General features: G+C 41.3%; 1 protein-coding gene across 2 annotated transcripts in view; it reads right to left on the bottom strand.

Moving 5' to 3' along the window:
* kif16ba (kinesin family member 16Ba) overlaps window positions 1-16,860 on the bottom strand; it is a 130,666-nt gene that overhangs the window by 26,947 nt on the left and 86,859 nt on the right. For both annotated transcript variants that reach the window (XM_060831852.1, XM_060831853.1), the window contains one exon: window positions 11,119-11,208. In XM_060831852.1, coding sequence (XP_060687835.1) covers window positions 11,119-11,208 — 90 coding nt within the window. The remainder of the gene's footprint in view (window positions 1-11,118; window positions 11,209-16,860) is intronic.

A 16,860-nucleotide genomic window follows, 5' to 3' on the forward strand; every position in this document is an offset into this window, starting at 1 on the left:
CTCTCTGTTGTTACAAAAATGATGGTGGAGGCCTAGGTCCAGTCCTTCCCCCAAGCATGGCACACATCACTTTTGCAGAGGTGGGGATGTTGTCTAATGTGCACATATGTGGCTCACAGAGGCAATGGTACATGATAAAGTGCACCTGCTTCAGGTTGACCTGATTTTTGGTAGTGGAATGTCAAAAACATTACTTACTTGTGTACTTTCAGAACTGGTGAGATGTTTAAAGCTGCCTTAGTTCTTTGGAGAGACAAGATACCCTTTCACATATGGTCACAGGACACAATTAGGAGGGGTCAGGTGTCCTTTGGAATTGTGGAAAATAAACAGGAATGCAGAAAGTGCATATATGCATTGGAATGGTCCACGGGAGATGGCAAGGCATTTAAAAGTTCTGTTGTCTAAATGTGTGCAAAAACTTGCCTGCAAGGTTTAAAAGAAAAACAATGCTTGCTATTTCACTCTGTCTACTGACATATGGTGGTGAGTTATGAAAGGATTAGTGTTGAATGACTGATTTCACAATCTTTACTCTCAGTTTGGTACATCAGTTCACCCTTTGATTGACAACTAAGATGTCATATACTCTAAAGCTGAACGACGAATGCCAATGTTTTTATAATAAGGAATTAGAGGCAGTTAAATGCAGTGCATGGATTGTTAATCATGGAGTTCCTCATAATAAATTAGGGATTTATCAAGAGGCACTTCAGAACCTACCTTAGCAAAAACCTAGAGGTGTACCCCTGGTGGATACTGGGCAATTTGGAATGGTGGATATAAGTGCAAAGAATAGTGCATGGGGGCACGGGTGGCCAAAAGTTGGTTTAGGGGCTATAGAAGGTCTCAAAGATGGGTGGAGGGACTTATTTTGAATATATGAACTGTCATGGGGAGCTTGAGCTGACACAGCTTGGAAAGATGGAGCATGTGACATTAAGAGAGAGTAAGAGGCGAGGGCTGGATAAAGTGACGGAGTGCTAAGTAGATGCTTAATCAGTCTGTCTCCCTACTTTGCTCCAGGGCAGCTTTGCAGTGTTCAATTATGACTGATCTCTGTGCTAGTAAAAAGTGAGGTCTGCAGATGCTGGAGATCAGAGCTGAAAATGTGTTGCTGGATAAAGCACAGCAGGTTAGGCAGCATCCAAGGAACAGGAAATTCGACGTTTCGGGCATAAGTCCTTCTTCAGGAATGAGGAGAGTGTGCCAGGCAGAATAAGATAAAAGGTAGGGAGGAGGGACTTGGGGGAGGGACGATGGAAATGTGATAGGTGGAAGGAGGTCAAGGTGAGGGTGATAGGCTGGAGTGGGGTGGGGGCGGAGATGTCAGGAAGAAGATTGCAGGTTAGGAGGGCGGTGCTGAGTTGAGGGAACCGACTGAGACAAGGTGGGGGGAGGGGAAATGAGGAAAGTGGAGAAATCTGAGTTCATTCCTTGTGGTTGGAGGGTTCCCCGGCGGAAGATGAGGCACTCTTCCTCCAACCGCCGTGTTGTTATGTTCTGCCGATGGAGGAGTCCAAGGACCTGCATGTCCTCGGTGGAGTGGGAGGGAGAGTTAAAGTGTTGAGCCACGGGGTGGTTGGGTTGGTTGGTCCGGGCGTCCCAGAGGTGTTCCCTGAAGCGTTCCGCAAGTAGGCGGCCCGCCTCTCCAATATAGAGGAGGTGTGTGTGGAGGTGCAGGTGAATTTGTGGCGGATATGGAAGGATCCCTTGGGGCCTTGGAGAGAAGTAAGGGAGGAGGTGTGGGCGCAAGTTTTACATTTCCTGCCGTTGCAGGGGAAGGTGCCGGGAGTGGAGGTTGGGTTGGTGGGGGGTGTGGACCTGACGAGGGAGTCACGAAGGGAGTGGTCTTTGCGGAACGCTGATAGGGGAGGGGAGGGAAATATATCCTTGGTGGTGGGGTCCGTTTGGAGGTGGCGGAAATGACGACGGATGATTCGCTGTATACGGAGGTTGGTGGGGTGGTAGGTGAGAACCAGTGAGGTTCTGTCTTGGTGGCGGTTGGAGGAGCGGGGCTCAAGGGCGGAGGAGCGGGAAGTGGAGGAGATGCGGTGGAGTGTGTGTGGAGGTGCAGGTGAATTTGTGGCGGATATAGAAGGATCCCTTGGGTGTGTGTGGAGGTGCAGGTGAATTTGTGGCTGTGTGTGGAGGTGCAGGTGAATTTGTGGCTGTGTGTGGAGGTGCAGGTGAATTTGTGGCATGTGTGGACCTCCACACACATCATCTATTGCATCCGCTGCACCCGATGTGGCCTCCTCTATATTGGGGAGACGGGCCGCCTACTTGCGGAACGCTTCAGGGAACACCTCTGGGACGCCTGGACCAACCAACCCAACCACCCCGTGGCTCAACACTTTAACTCTCCCTCCCACTCCACCAACGACATGCAGGTCCTTGGACTCCTCCATCGGCAGAACATAACAACACGACGGTTGGAGGAAGAGCGCCTCATCTTCCGCCTGGGAACCCTCCAACCACAAGGAATGAACTCAGATTTCTCCACTTTCCTCATTTCCCCTCCCCCCACCTTGTCTCAGTCGGTTCCCTCAACTCAGCACCGCCCTCCTAACCTGCAATCTTCTTCCTGACCTCTCCGCCCCCACCCCACTCCAGCCTATCACCCTCACCTTGACCTCCTTCCACCTATCACATCTCCATCGCCCCTCCCCCAAGTCCCTGATCTCTGTGCTCCCAACTTTGAGCAAAAAGGTAAGCTTCAGTGTCAGGATCAAACACCCCCATATCAGAAAGTACACCCAAACTCAGTTCAAAACCTCTATCAGACATCTGAAATGTGCTCAGAACCTCAGAATAATGCATAACTGTACCTGACTGGCAAAAATTTCACTTGCTACATCAGTTACACTTTGGCCTCTGCCTACAAGTGTCACACAGCAAAACACCAATTTTTAGGATCTGCAATGAGAAACCAAAAAAAACTAACTTGAAATAAAAACCAAATATTATAAAAATGACAAAGGCACCAAATCCCCCTTTTCTATGATAGTTATGTTAATTGGAAGAAACCTCACATATGTTCTACTTATGTTCTGTGTGTAACACCAAAATACACCAATATAGAAACTTAAAAGATTGAGGTAAGTCTTCACTGGAACAATTAATAAATTTTATAACATTGTGAAGTGCCTGCAAAGATAAAGGTTTACATGCAAGTCTTAAAAAATAAGGATTTTTTGCCTGAAACCTAGGAGAACAATTATTTTAATGTGGCATTTGATCAAGTGCTGAAGTACTTGAATTTAAAAGAAGTTTATAAAAACTATAATCAAAATCAGTGATTGGATTTGTACTTATTCCATAAAAATGGAAGGGAGAGAGATTTGAAAACAACACTAGTAGGGGTTTTAAAGTGCTTCTATTGCTGTTATTTCATGGCTAGGAAGTACAAGATAAAAATAATGCAGGAGATTAGAAGACTCAAAAGCCATATATGCAAGGTGTCATGTATGCAACTGTCAAGAACCAAGGACAAATGCCTTAGTGTCCTGAAAACCAGCTGAGTGCCACCTGCAACAACTATACCTGCAGGCAAACTGTAGCAGTGATAGCACTGCACTTAACCAATATGCTTAGGGTTCCATGTTGTCTCTCAGGCAGTTCTGTGCTACATGCTGATCAGACTGGTGTCAGATACATGCCTTGTGGTTTCAGAGAATCATACAGCACAGAAGGCATTCTTTCAGCCTACTGTATCTGCAGTGGGTTTTTCAAGGAGGTACCTTTGAAATAAGGGATCCACTTCTCCTCTCTCTGGGCACTTCTTCAAATGTTTATCCAATTTCTCATTCAAGGCAACATTGCATCACTCTGATGAAGAGTCATCAATAACCTGAAATGTTAACTACACCTCTCTTACCACGTGTTATGATGTTAAACCTGCTACTTCCAGTATAAAACAGAACTGCAGATATTGTGTTCAGATGGGTGGGGAATGGACTCAAAATATGAGTATTTCCAACAATCGGCTTCTTTTTTAGAATTCACGATTCTGTAGCCTTTTGCCTTTATATAATCATCCTGCCTCTCCTTGTTAAAAACCCTGTCCTCACATTCTCACTTGGTTAAACGGTATATCGATGCCACTTCGCATCAATGAGGGTTGGGATCGGCGGTGCATTATCACTTGCCCACAGATTGTTCACCACCCAAGACTGGATTTGCATTTGCTCAGGCATTTTTCTGACCTTTTCCTGTTAATAAAACCTGAAAAACGATTATCCCCTTTGGCACCACCTATTAATTTTACTCATCCCTCTAACTCTAATCAGAATTTGTGCATTCAAGTAGCTGCCAATTTAAGACCAAATCTTTGTAGGGAATATCATAATTTGAACAAGCTGACCCTACAAAATGTGCCAAGTGTGGTGAATTGGATGACTTGACCATTCATTGCAAACACTTTGCACGTCTTGCGAAATGTGATCGTTTTTAAAGATCAGAGGGCATACTCTTAATATTGTAAAATCATGCCAATTCATTCACTTAGTGAACACTCTGCAGTAGGTTAATTAGTGCAGTCCATGTGAATCCCACACAAAAACCCCCTGTGGATCATACATCTCATCTGAGGAATATTAACATGGTAAAAGGATTAATTTAAATACAAAAAGACAGAGACAATGGTTGAACATAACTAACAATACGATGCTCTGGGGATTGTAGTTGTAAGGCCACCAAGTAGACGATGAAACATGTGGGAAATCAATTCAGGAGTAAAAGCATCGAGCTATTGAAATGTCTAGTGAAAACAGGGTATATCACTATTGAACCAGAGAAAGATATTAGAAAATAAACACAAGCACTGGATGCTGGAGATAAACAAAAACAGGAAGTGCCGGAGAAACTCAGTGGAGCTGGCAGCATCTTGGAGAGAGAAACAAAGTCAACGTTTTGGGTCCAGTGACTCTTTATCCGAACAGATATTTCAACAACGGGCATTTAATGAATCAGAGGTCAGAAATTATTGTCTAATAATGATGTACAAAAGGAAAGATTTTGTTTTGTTCCTTACTCTACCCTGCTCCCCCCCCCCCCCACCACCACCAAAGCAGAATCAAACAGATTTTTTTGTTAAATTTATATTTTGAATTGAGCTTGTAGGATTGCACAGAGTAGGAATAGAATTAGGCCTTTCAGCCCATCGAGCCTGCTCTGCCATTTAATATGAATTAGCATTTCAATGTTTTTACCCACAGTATCCTTTATGTCATTGATAATCAAAAAATTATCAACCTCTACTTTGAGTATATTTAAAGTCTCAGTTTCCACAGCCTTTTGGGTAAAGATTTCCACAGACTCTCATTTCTCAGAGTAAACAAACTTCTGATTTCCTGAATAGATCCACTTTAGTTTTAAATTTCGCTCCCCAACCAGGAGAAACACTTATCCTATGTATTTTGGAGTATTTAAATAAGATTTCCTCTCATTCTTCAAAACTCTTAGAGAATACAGGCCCAGTTTGCCCAATCTCTCTCGCAGACCTAAATCTGGGTAACCTTCATTGCACTCCCCCAATAGCAACAATAGCTTTACTGAGATAAGGAGACCAAAACTGCACATAATGCTCCGGGTGTACTCTAACCAAATTTCTATATATTTAAAGCACAATTTCTCCACTGTACACAAATTTTCTTGTGAAAACGTTAACATTACATTCATCCTTTTAATAACTTGCACATATCTGTGTTTTAGCCCTCAGTGATGTACTGAGAAGGATATCCAAGTTCCTTTGCATATCTACGTTTTCCAGCTTCTCAACATTTAACAAGCACTCTGCCCATCTATTTCTCCTACTAGAGTAGAAACTCTCTCATTTTCCCACACTATATTCTATCTGCCATGTTCTTGCCCACTCACTAAGCCGCTCAAAATCCCCTTGAATACATTTTTACATCTCCCTCACAATACAATCTTCCTTAGCTTTGTATCATCTACAAATTTGGAAATATTACATTTGGTCCTCGCATCCAACTCATTGATATATCAAACGGCTGGGGCCCAGTCTGGATCCTTGTGGGACTCAGTGAGTCTCAGCCTGCCAACACAAGATCAGCCCATTTTATTCTACTATTTTCAGACTGCAAGACAATCCTTAATTCATGTGAAACAGGTCACTGCCATCAATGAAAACCATTAAAACTACTACATTATGACACAGCTGGCTGCTTTCGTTATTTTTGGAATGAAGTTTTCTTCAATTATATCATTCTGAATGCTACAAGGTTATTACAGTGCCAGAAGTAAAACTTCAGCATGGTGTAATCGAGATGCATTCTTTCTTTTTGCAACTTGAATACATTGTTGGGTAGAGAATCACCGGGGGCAACACGGTGGCACAGTGGTTAGCACTGCTGCCTCACAGCGCCAGAGACCCGGGTTCAATTCCTGCCTCAGGTGACTGACTGTGTGGAGTTGGCACGTTCTCCCTATGTATGCGTGGGTTTCCTCCGGGTGCTCTGGTTTCCTCCCACAGTCCAAAGATGTGCGGGTCAGGTGAATTGGCCATGTTAAATTGTCCGTAGTGTTAGGTAAGGGGTAAATGTAGGGCTATGGGTGGGTTGCGCTTCGGCGGGTCGGTGTGGACACCTCATCCTAACAATGACCTCCACCTCCAGAAATAATATCAGTCTTGAACATTGATAAAATACTTTACAGCCAAGTCGTGTTTGAAGTACAAGAGGTTACCATAGGGCGAGGTGATAAGTGATGATCAGTTGCGTTTATGTGACAATCACATGGTTGACACCAGGAATCAGCTTTTTAAGGCATTGGACAGAGAAATAGAGCATGGCCTGATAACCATAACTGGCTTTATTACTTTTTTTCTGAAGTTAACACTGAAATTTTCTGAATAGGAATTCATTTAATTTGTTACCAAGAAGGTTCAAGAAGGCCACTCACTACCACCTTCCCATGGGTGTCTGAGGACAGGCAAAAATGTTGGCCAGCAAGGGACATCCACATCCCATAAATAAATATTTTTTAAAAACTTATTCAGACATGGCATGAGTCAGATTATGCCTTTGTTCCTCACTCCACTTTCCTTATTGCATTATATAAGTGCAGGTTCTTAACTTGTTACATGACAGCAAGATAATAGAATTAACATCCAAACAACTTGAATGAAAATAGATACTATTGCAAATTCAGAAAAGTTAAGAAATAAAAAGGAATTTCCTTGGAGATGACACTGCTCCGTCATTGCAAGTTACCCTCTCCAGCCACAAATTTCACAGTCAATATGACTAAAGAACTAGTTCAGTAAACTGAACTTGGTATTTGCATAAAATGAGTACACATGCATGTTTATCACCTTACAGTGAGGTTTTCTGTGCTGCATAAAAGGTTTGATAAGTAAACCTCACTTAAAGGTACTCAGTTTTAAGTTATTTGGACTTATTGCAGTGTTTATTTGGTATTTGGGTTTACAGATTTGCTATTAATTGTCTATAATAATCTTTGCGAATTTGCATTAACATAGTTACACAGGAGTCTGGGGCAGGGTGTGGGGGACAAAGAGACAACATCAGTGTAGAGCTGAGAGACCATATCTGCTCCAGTTGGATTAGTCCTTTGGGCTGACTGTCAATCCCCCAATAAGTCGATAACGAAGAGGAACAGGATTAAGCCATTCTGCCCCTCCAGCCTGCTCCTCCATTCAATAGGATCAATGTTGATCCAACATTCCACTTTTTTGCCTTCTCCCCATAACCCCAGATGCCTCTACTGATCAAGAAGCTACTCCAGCCTAAAAATACACAAGGACTTAGCTCTCATTGCTCTCTGTGGAAAGGAGTTTCAAAGAATCTCAATCCTCAAAGAAATTCCTCCTTACCTCAGTCTTAAAGTGGTAGCCTTTACTTCGAAGGAGACTGAGCCCTCTGGCCCTAGAGTCTTCCCATGAGTGAGAAACATCCTCTTGGCATTTATCCTGTCAAATCCTTTCAACAAGATCACCTCTTATTCTTCTAGACTCCAGTGAGTAGAGTCCCAGGCTTTGTCTTTGCTCATATTTACTAACCACCACCTCACTCCATCCCCCACCCCAGGTCCACTGCCTGCCTCAATTTCTTCCACTATCCTCCAAACTTGAAGTTGTTTTCACAGTTAACACATTGGCCAAAACAATCTCAATCGCTCCCACCCCACACCCCCGAAATAGAGCAAAAGGAGGCTAAAAGTATTTTTATTATATTACACACAAATAATATCTTCCACGGAGAAAAGCAGAAAGTTAATGAATCTAGTATACATGTATTAATTAAATTCAAAAACAACAGGTTACAATTCCATTCCTTTTTGTTCACAGTATAGATACCAAGATGATTTGGCACCAAAGCATGCACTGTGTGCATTAAAATCCATTTAAAAAGTCTTATTTGCAGAATTGATTCAAGTGTCAAAAACTGCTTCTTGAATTGCTTAAAGATTACCTTCATCAGCTACAGCATTCCACAAATTCAGTGGAATTTGCACCACTATATACAAGAGATCCCACATTTCTTGAATGATTTAACAACAAACTTGGACCTCCGTAATGCTAACACACACACACCCATCCACCCACCTTTAGCTTCCAAAAATCTATTCCTTTTTTGAATATGTGCTGGATAAACTCAGTATTTTTCTTTAGAGCAGAGAGGGCTGAGGGTGAACCTGACTGATGTAATTAAGACTCTGAAGCATGGGCAGGATGAATAGAAAACAGTTGTTCCCCTTAGTTGAAGGGTCAGTAACAAGGGAGCATTAATAAAAGGTGAAGGGCAGCAAGTTTAGAGGGGACTGATGAAAAGATTTTTTTTTAAGTTCTGGGGTAGTGGGAATCTGGGATGTGCTGCCTTGGAGGGTAGAAGAGAAGGGAAATCTTACAACCTTTAATAGTACAATGGCAAGCACTTGAAATGTCATAACATTTAAGGCTATTATAAACAGGTTGTAAGCAGAAAGACTAGATTTTTAGGCTATGAATCAGGGCCAACCTATAAACAAAGCATGAGAAAAGATCTTTGCCAAAAGTCAGGGGCCAAGTTTTACATGATATCGACAATTACTCGAGAATATATGGAGTGCATTTACTGTTTTCCAACCATTGTAACCATACATTTCAAGCACAGAATGAAAGCAGCAAGGTCTGCACGGCTGCATTTTGAATGAAAACGTTGATATGAAATGACAGCAAATGACACTAAATTTAGCAGTAACCACAAATCCTTAAGAAAGTCCTACACTCTAACCTATTATACAATAAAGTCAAATATTTCTGAAGTATCGTGAGATTTAAGACAAGATATTGGAGCCAAAGTTGTTAACTTGACCTAGAAGACATTCTTCTCTTATACAAAGCAGAATCAATGACAGAAATCCTAACAAATAGCCACATTAGAACCATTTGTCACTTCTGCAAAAGCAGATCCAGTTAAATTTATATGAAAATGAATTTTGCAACTTTTAAAACACAAGTAGCCATGAAGAGTAAGAAATGAAAGCCAGCAGCGTGTTAAAAACCTGGTGTTTTTCTACAAACGGGGAAAAAAAAAAGTGTGTCTCAGAACTCTCTTCCTCAAAAAGGCCGTGGAAGCAGTGTCCTGGAAGATTTTTAAGGCAGAGAGAGATAGATTGTTGAAAACAGAAGATGATGATCAAAGTGAGAAAATGATATATACAATACAGGAGGAAGCATTGCAAAACAGGTTATGATTCTAGCTGATGTTCTTATTGGACAAGTCAAATCCCAATCTGAAATGTGGAAGTCATAAATGGAAATATGATCCAATGAGGTGCTCTTTCTTACTGATTCAAGAACACAAAGATTTGATTGTAACAATAAAACTAACTTACTATGTAAAAGAAATGGTAAAATAGAACAAACCAAGCTATTTACAGATAACACAATGTAAACGATGCTGAAAAGACGTTAATCTATCCCTTTACAGTACTCAAATATCAGAGAACATTCCTTTCACAATTAGATCTCTAGATTTACTTTAAATGTTGCTTTCATTTCATTGAGAATTTAATAGTCCCTTGCTTATGTATGCACACAACTGAGCTCAGACTTTCTCAGCTTCCAATGAAACCTTCAGCATTCTCACCGATCATTTTTGGTCTGGTAGCATGAAACTAAAAACTTTACACTGAGGCAACATATTGTCTCAATCTTCTGACCAACTCCTGCCAGTTGAAACTAAAACCTTTCCAAGCTGTGTGCCTTTCCTCCTAAGCAAAAGAAAAAAACTCTTGATCTTTCTAATTGAAAGCAAGCTAATACCATGTTCACTCAAAATTCTTGCAATACAAATTACCAGTATCACTCCAGGAAATATATCCTCTATTCTGTTTTTTAAACAAAAAGAGCGAGTACTCCAGAAATTCTGTCAATGAAACCTACCCATACACAAAGATCAAAACCCACATGTAACTAGTTCAAAACATAAACTCTAAAATAAATTTAGAAAATATAAATATCATACACCTTATACCACAATATGAATGCGTTTTAAGATATATGGAGAACCTGGGAACAAATGAAGTGACAGGGTAGGGGGAGGAAAGTAGGCTTGAAAGGAAACAAGAAAATGCGGCGAAATGGTACAGAACCCAGTTGATGGAGAAGAATGTTTCAAACATTCCCTTCAAGTGAAAGCTGAGCTCAGTTTCAGGAACGGGTGATTTATCTGTTCCACATTATTCCATTATGGGAGGTGCTGATTAATATGATGACAGTTCTCCATTTTTTCTGTTTCAGATTTGCAGAATTTGTAGTTTTACTACACTTAATGTTAAACTAACATCTGCTGTAAATAGAGAGTGCATACACACATTATCCAGGTTCTATCAATTTTCCATTCAGCTCTAGTCTATCTGCAAATATTGCATATTCCAGCAACAGAAGGGCTTCACGAAATAAATGTGAAAAAGTGGCCTTGGTATTCAGCTAAAAGACTACAATCTGGCACATAAACGGATCAAAACTGCAGGAACAAGTGAAGCCTTGGCTTCTCTATTGTTTAACTGCTTTAACAGAAGGGTGAAGCATATGTCTCATTGTCATGTCACAGTACTAGACTTATTACCAAATTTTCAAAAATTGTTTACCTCTGGGTATTTTGCCTTCATTATTTTGTGCAGTTCTCTGAAACGACTATATCGTCGAAACACTGTCCAAGTATCTTCCAGGATGGTTACCTAAGAGAATGCAATGTTATTTATTCTTGCAGAATAGTACAAGTAACCTCATTTATTTGATTATACAGTTGGGAGTATAAAAAGTTCAGTTTTCAAGTAAGTTGCAATCTGAACACTGAAAAGCTCTTGTATAAAGCCTCAAAATTATTTAGCCTCCCTTGTTTAAACATTTTCCCCATGTGGAATACATTGTATTAATAACAGTGCAAAAGACAAAATAAATTAACTTTTGAAGTTGGCCAAAATCCAAGCACAATTCTACTTTTCTCCATTCAACTAAAAATATTGATTTTCTGGGATTTGGTTCCATAGCTGCTGGCAGCTCTCCCGTTTTTCAATAAAGTGTCTGCTCTGCATGTGTAAAACATGATGTGCCAGAAGACTATTCAGCCGCAGAAAATCACAATTAAGACCATTTCCACTCCTGCTTTGGGGCTGGTTTTCAACTCTTCGTTCAGGTGTAAAGATTGTGTTACAGATTAGACATTTCCCACAATGGGCAAAGTTTCTTTCCTATTCATTTTGAATGAAGAAGTGAATCTGCAACACTGGTTAGGGCATTGGTGGCAGGTAGAAAAGCTATCGACACACAGAGAATGCTGGAGAAATTCGGGTATAGCAGCATTCGTGGAGACAGCAGCAGTAAGACTCTTCTTCAGAACTTTGTTTCAGATATGCAGTCACTGCAATATTTTGCTTTTATTGGAAAAACTAACAGCTCCTGTTCAATAGTCATTTTTCCCAGCAATGAGTCAGAGGAGCTGATACTACGGCTGATGTTACCTTCTCCAGTCCAGAACACAGAAGCAGACCTCAAAACAATTGGCCAAAGTGAGGTCAAGCCACTCAACAACAAAGAAAGAAATGGAGCCTTTTGGTTTATACAACTCATTTCATATGGTGCACTTATCCATGAAAGCATCAGCAGGAGCTGTATTTTATCTTTTAAATAATAAATTACTTCTCAACAGAATACTTAGGTGTATTTTACTGATACCAAGTAATCACTGCAAGAGGGATACAGCAAAACATGAAAGCATAGAACACTTGTTTGCATGAGAGAGTAGAATTAGCGATTACCTGGTTTACTATGTACCAAGTCTGGTATATCACTTGAACCAGCACACCGTTCTCATTTAAATTCTTAAAGTATCAAAATTTCAGGAATGAACAAAAAAGTGGAGTGAGAAAATAACAAGAATTAAAGATACAAACCATCAGCGCCTGACAGTTTTACCTTGGAGTACTAAAAGAATCAGGACCAGCAATTCTGAAAGTTTAGTTGTGTCAAAAGTAAGAAGATTCAGCTGGAAGACATTCATCTGTTTTTTAAATGGTAAAAAAAAAACTAGGAACTGAAGACCAGTAAAAACTTGGGTGTTCAGGCATACAAGTCATCTAAAAAGGTACTGAATATGCTCTTTTAAGCACTTGAAAAGGCTATGAGAATGTTAACCTTTATCTCAAGAAATGGAATTTCAATCATGCGAAGCTATAGTTGGAGCTAACCTGGAGTACAAAGTTGACTTTGGGTAAAATGTCAAAAGGAGGACCAGAGGTAATCAGGGACTGCTACTGGTTTGCTAATGTCATCTCCAAGTAAGGAAACTTGCTTTTACCTGGTCTTCTTGTATGTAGCTCCAGTCCGATTTCAACAACGTTGGCTTATAACAGCCCTCTCAGGTGCCTGAGCAAGCTACAAATTTGTATCTCAATGAATGGAATCCACATCGTGACCGAAAGCCCTTCAGCCACTGGGAGAAGACAATTATGGGGGATGTCTATAAAAGGGCACAGTGGACATGATCCACACAGCAAGGCCAATCCAAACAAAATGTGCAGAGAGCAGCAGCGACCTCTATCATGGCCTTTGCCCATGTCAATCAGAACAGATTATGGAGCAACTTCCTCAAATTTGATTGCCCATGTAAAGGCATCTTCATCATCTACTGCATAATGGCAAGCAAGGCTTCGTCGTCACAAAAATTCCAATATGTGCACAAACTGGGGGTGACTTAAGCTATGACATGTTCTCTTTTGTAACCTTTCAACTCATTGATAAAGCTTCCTTCTGTCATAGAGCTTTACTGCAGGTCAAGTGGGAAACTGTTCAAAATGCATCACCTTCTGCTCAGAACCAAGACCGCTCCAACCTCCATTGTTGAACTGCTGTATGCTCAAGCTCCAAACTACCAGAGGCATGAGAGAAAATGGACTTTACATTCACAAAGGTCATCTACTAGCCTGCTCCTGCTGCACCAAGTACCCATACCCCCAATCCTATCAAGGTCCATGGCAACCTTGGCAGCCTTCCCTCAGTAAGGGCAGACAATGGCAACAAAACCTTCCATTGCCTCAATATGCCAGCATAGCCTGTAACTATCTGACGAAAAGAAAATGTTTGATAAGCAAGACTTAAAACCCAACACTAAGCTCATGGTCCACAGGGCAGCATTGTCAGCCTTCCTGTATGTGTTACAGATCTGGAAAATGTAGAGCTGACACATCAAATTGTTTGGAAAAGATCATTAGCGATGCCATCAAAAACTCCTGCAAATCCACTGGCAGCAAGGCACTCCAACATCAATATCCTCTCTCAGGACGATATCCCAACATTGAGGCACTGGTTACGGTCAAGCAGCAGAACTGCATGGGCCACAATGTTCACATGTCTGACACAAGACTTCCAAAGTTAGCTCTATACTCCAAGATCTGCCAATGGCAAGTAGTACCAGGACGGCAGAGGAAATGTTTCAAGAACATGCTCAAAGCCTTCCTGAAAAATGCAATATCCCCATCAACTCGTGGAAATCTCTCACCCAAAGCAACGCTTTCCAATTTGGAGAATGCGCCATCTGTGGATGAGTCAACCATTTTGAGCGTCTCCGAATGGCTCATTTGCAGGTCAAACAATAGAAGGAGCCTGTGAAAACTTGAGTACCCCATTCAGCTGCTTCAGTAATCACCACCTGCAGCAGGGTTTGTGGATTCAGCATTGAACAGACCCAAATAGTGAAGTATCTGTGATCAAGCAATTTCAACATTTGTGGAGAATGAGTCACGTGCTTTCAGGATAATTGAGTGGGATGCCTCCATCCAGCCCTCCAACACAGAAATCCAGTTGCATACAATGCACGTGAAATGCAGATGAGAATTTCATCTAATGGCTCCCATGAGATGGCATCAACCTAGACTATAAACCAGTCTTTCCTTTTTGCTAAGACAATCCTCTGTTGAAGTGAGATGAGAATCCATTAACAACTTTTTCGAGGGGTCAGTCCATCACCATCATCTCAGGACAAAGGATGAGTTATAAACTGCAGCTTCACCAGTGACACTTATGTTTCCAGAAGAAATATTGAAAGAAAGCTTACTTCTAGTTCTAATTCAGAGCACCAAGTCTTGATATCTCAACTATTCCATGTTTATTATTAGTTTGCGGCAAATAATTAGTCATCTTGCACAGGGTTTCTCAGTCTGAGTAAATCAGCTGATTTCCTAATTCCAAAGCTGAGTATTGCTCAAAAAAGGCACAAAGCATGCACATGTTCTACCTACAAAGAACATGATGCTTTGTATTAATGTATACTTCAAGTACGTAAAGGCGTCCCAAACTGAAAGCCTGACTGACAACCCGAAATTGGTTGGCAGCATAAGGTTCCATTCTTTGTGCTCAGAAAGAACAAGTATATGCATTGCGCCTGTTTCAATTCAGGAAAATATGTGACAGCCATTCATTGGTTCCTTTCTGAGGGTAATGCCCTGACCACAGCCAACCTGTATGGTTTAAAATGTAAACAAATCCTAGCAGTTAACTATCAATTAACACTAATGGATGGATTCTCCATAACATTACATCTAGCAGAGTCCATCTGTTAAACAATCACTACTCTCCTGTCATGTACTATGTGTTCATTTTCCCTTTGAATGGATATCTATGCAAATTGTCCTGATGAGTGCAAGACAAAATGCTTCAATCAAATGTCTTTTTATCAGCAATATTAAAGTTTTGTACTACAAATCACATTATGAGCAAACAGCAAAGTTTTATAGAGTCATAGAGATGCACAGCATGGAAACAGACCCTTTGGTCCAACCCGTCCATGCCAACCAGGTATCCCAACCCAATCTAGTCCCACCTGCCAGAACCTGGCCCATATCCCTCCAAACCCTTCCTATTCATATATCCATGCAAATGCCTCTTAAATGTTGCAATTCTACCAGCCTCCACCACTTCCTCTGGCAGCTCACTCCATACACATATCACCCTCTGCATGAAAAAGTTGCCCCTTAGGTCTCTTTTATATCTTTCCCCTTTCACCCTCAACCTATACCCTTTAGTTCTGGACTCCCCCACCCCAGGGAAAAGACTTTGTCTATTTATCCTATCCATGACCCTCATAATTTTGTAAACCTCTATAAGGTCACCCCTCAGCCTCCGACGCTCCACGGAAAACAGCCCCAGCCTGTTCAGCCTCTCCCTATAGCTCAAATCCTCCAACCCTGGCAACATCCTTGTAAATCTTTTCTGAACCCTTTCAAGTTTCACAACATCTTTCCGATAGGAAGGAGACCAGAATTGCACGCAATATTCCAAGTGTCCTAACCAGTGTCCTGTACAGCTGCAACATAACCTCCCAACTCCTGTACTCAATACTCTGACCAATAAAGGAAAGCATACCAAACGCCTTCTTCACTATCCTATCTACCTGCGACTCCACTTTCAAGGAGCTATGAACCTGCACTCCAAGGTCTCTTTGTTCAGCAACAAAGGACCTTACCATTAAGTGTATAAGTCCTGCTAAGATTTGCTTTCCCAAAATTCAGCACCTCGCATTTAGCTGAATTAAACTCCATCTGCCACTTCTCAGCCCATTGGCCCATCTGGTCAAGATCCTGTTGTAATCAGAGGTAACCTTCTTCGCTGTCCACTACACCTCCAATTTTGGTGTCATCTGCAAACTTACTAACTGTACCTCTTATGCTCGCATCCAAATCATTTATGTAAATGACAAAAAGTAGAGGACTCAGCACCGATCCTTGTGGCACTCCACTGGTCACAGGCCTCCAGTCTGAAAAACAACCCTTCACCACCACCCTCTGTCTTCTACCTTTGAGTCAGTTCTGAATCCAAATGGCTAGTTCTCCCTGTATTCCACGAGATCTAACCTTGCTAATCAGTTCCAAAGAAAATGGTTTACCAGCCAGAAGTGCTGACCCAAATTCCACCTTCTCAAAATATTGCAACTTGTGAAGGCACGGAATTGAAAACTAACCGATACACACTAGTTGTCAACATATAAGGAAGTTAAGAATTCAGAACTTGCCCAAGTTCTTTATTGGGACATTGGTGGCAATGCACTATCACTACAGGATAATAATACATTTACATCATATTTTTAATTTGCAAAAATACACTTGTATTTTACCACTGTCCTGATAAATCTACTGATAACTTATTCATGACTTCTCCTGTGATCTATCTAAATCACCCATAGTGTTCAGGGATGTGCAGGTTAGGTGCATTAGTCAGAGGTAAATGTAGAGTTATGGGGTAAGGGAGTGGGTCTGGGTGGGTTACTGTTCAGAGGGTCAGTGTGGACTTGTTGGGCCAAATGACCTATTTCCACACTGTAGGGATTCTATGATTCT

Source organism: Hemiscyllium ocellatum, chromosome 10, assembly GCF_020745735.1.
Source record: "Hemiscyllium ocellatum isolate sHemOce1 chromosome 10, sHemOce1.pat.X.cur, whole genome shotgun sequence".
Classification (NCBI taxonomy): domain Eukaryota; kingdom Metazoa; phylum Chordata; class Chondrichthyes; order Orectolobiformes; family Hemiscylliidae; genus Hemiscyllium; species Hemiscyllium ocellatum.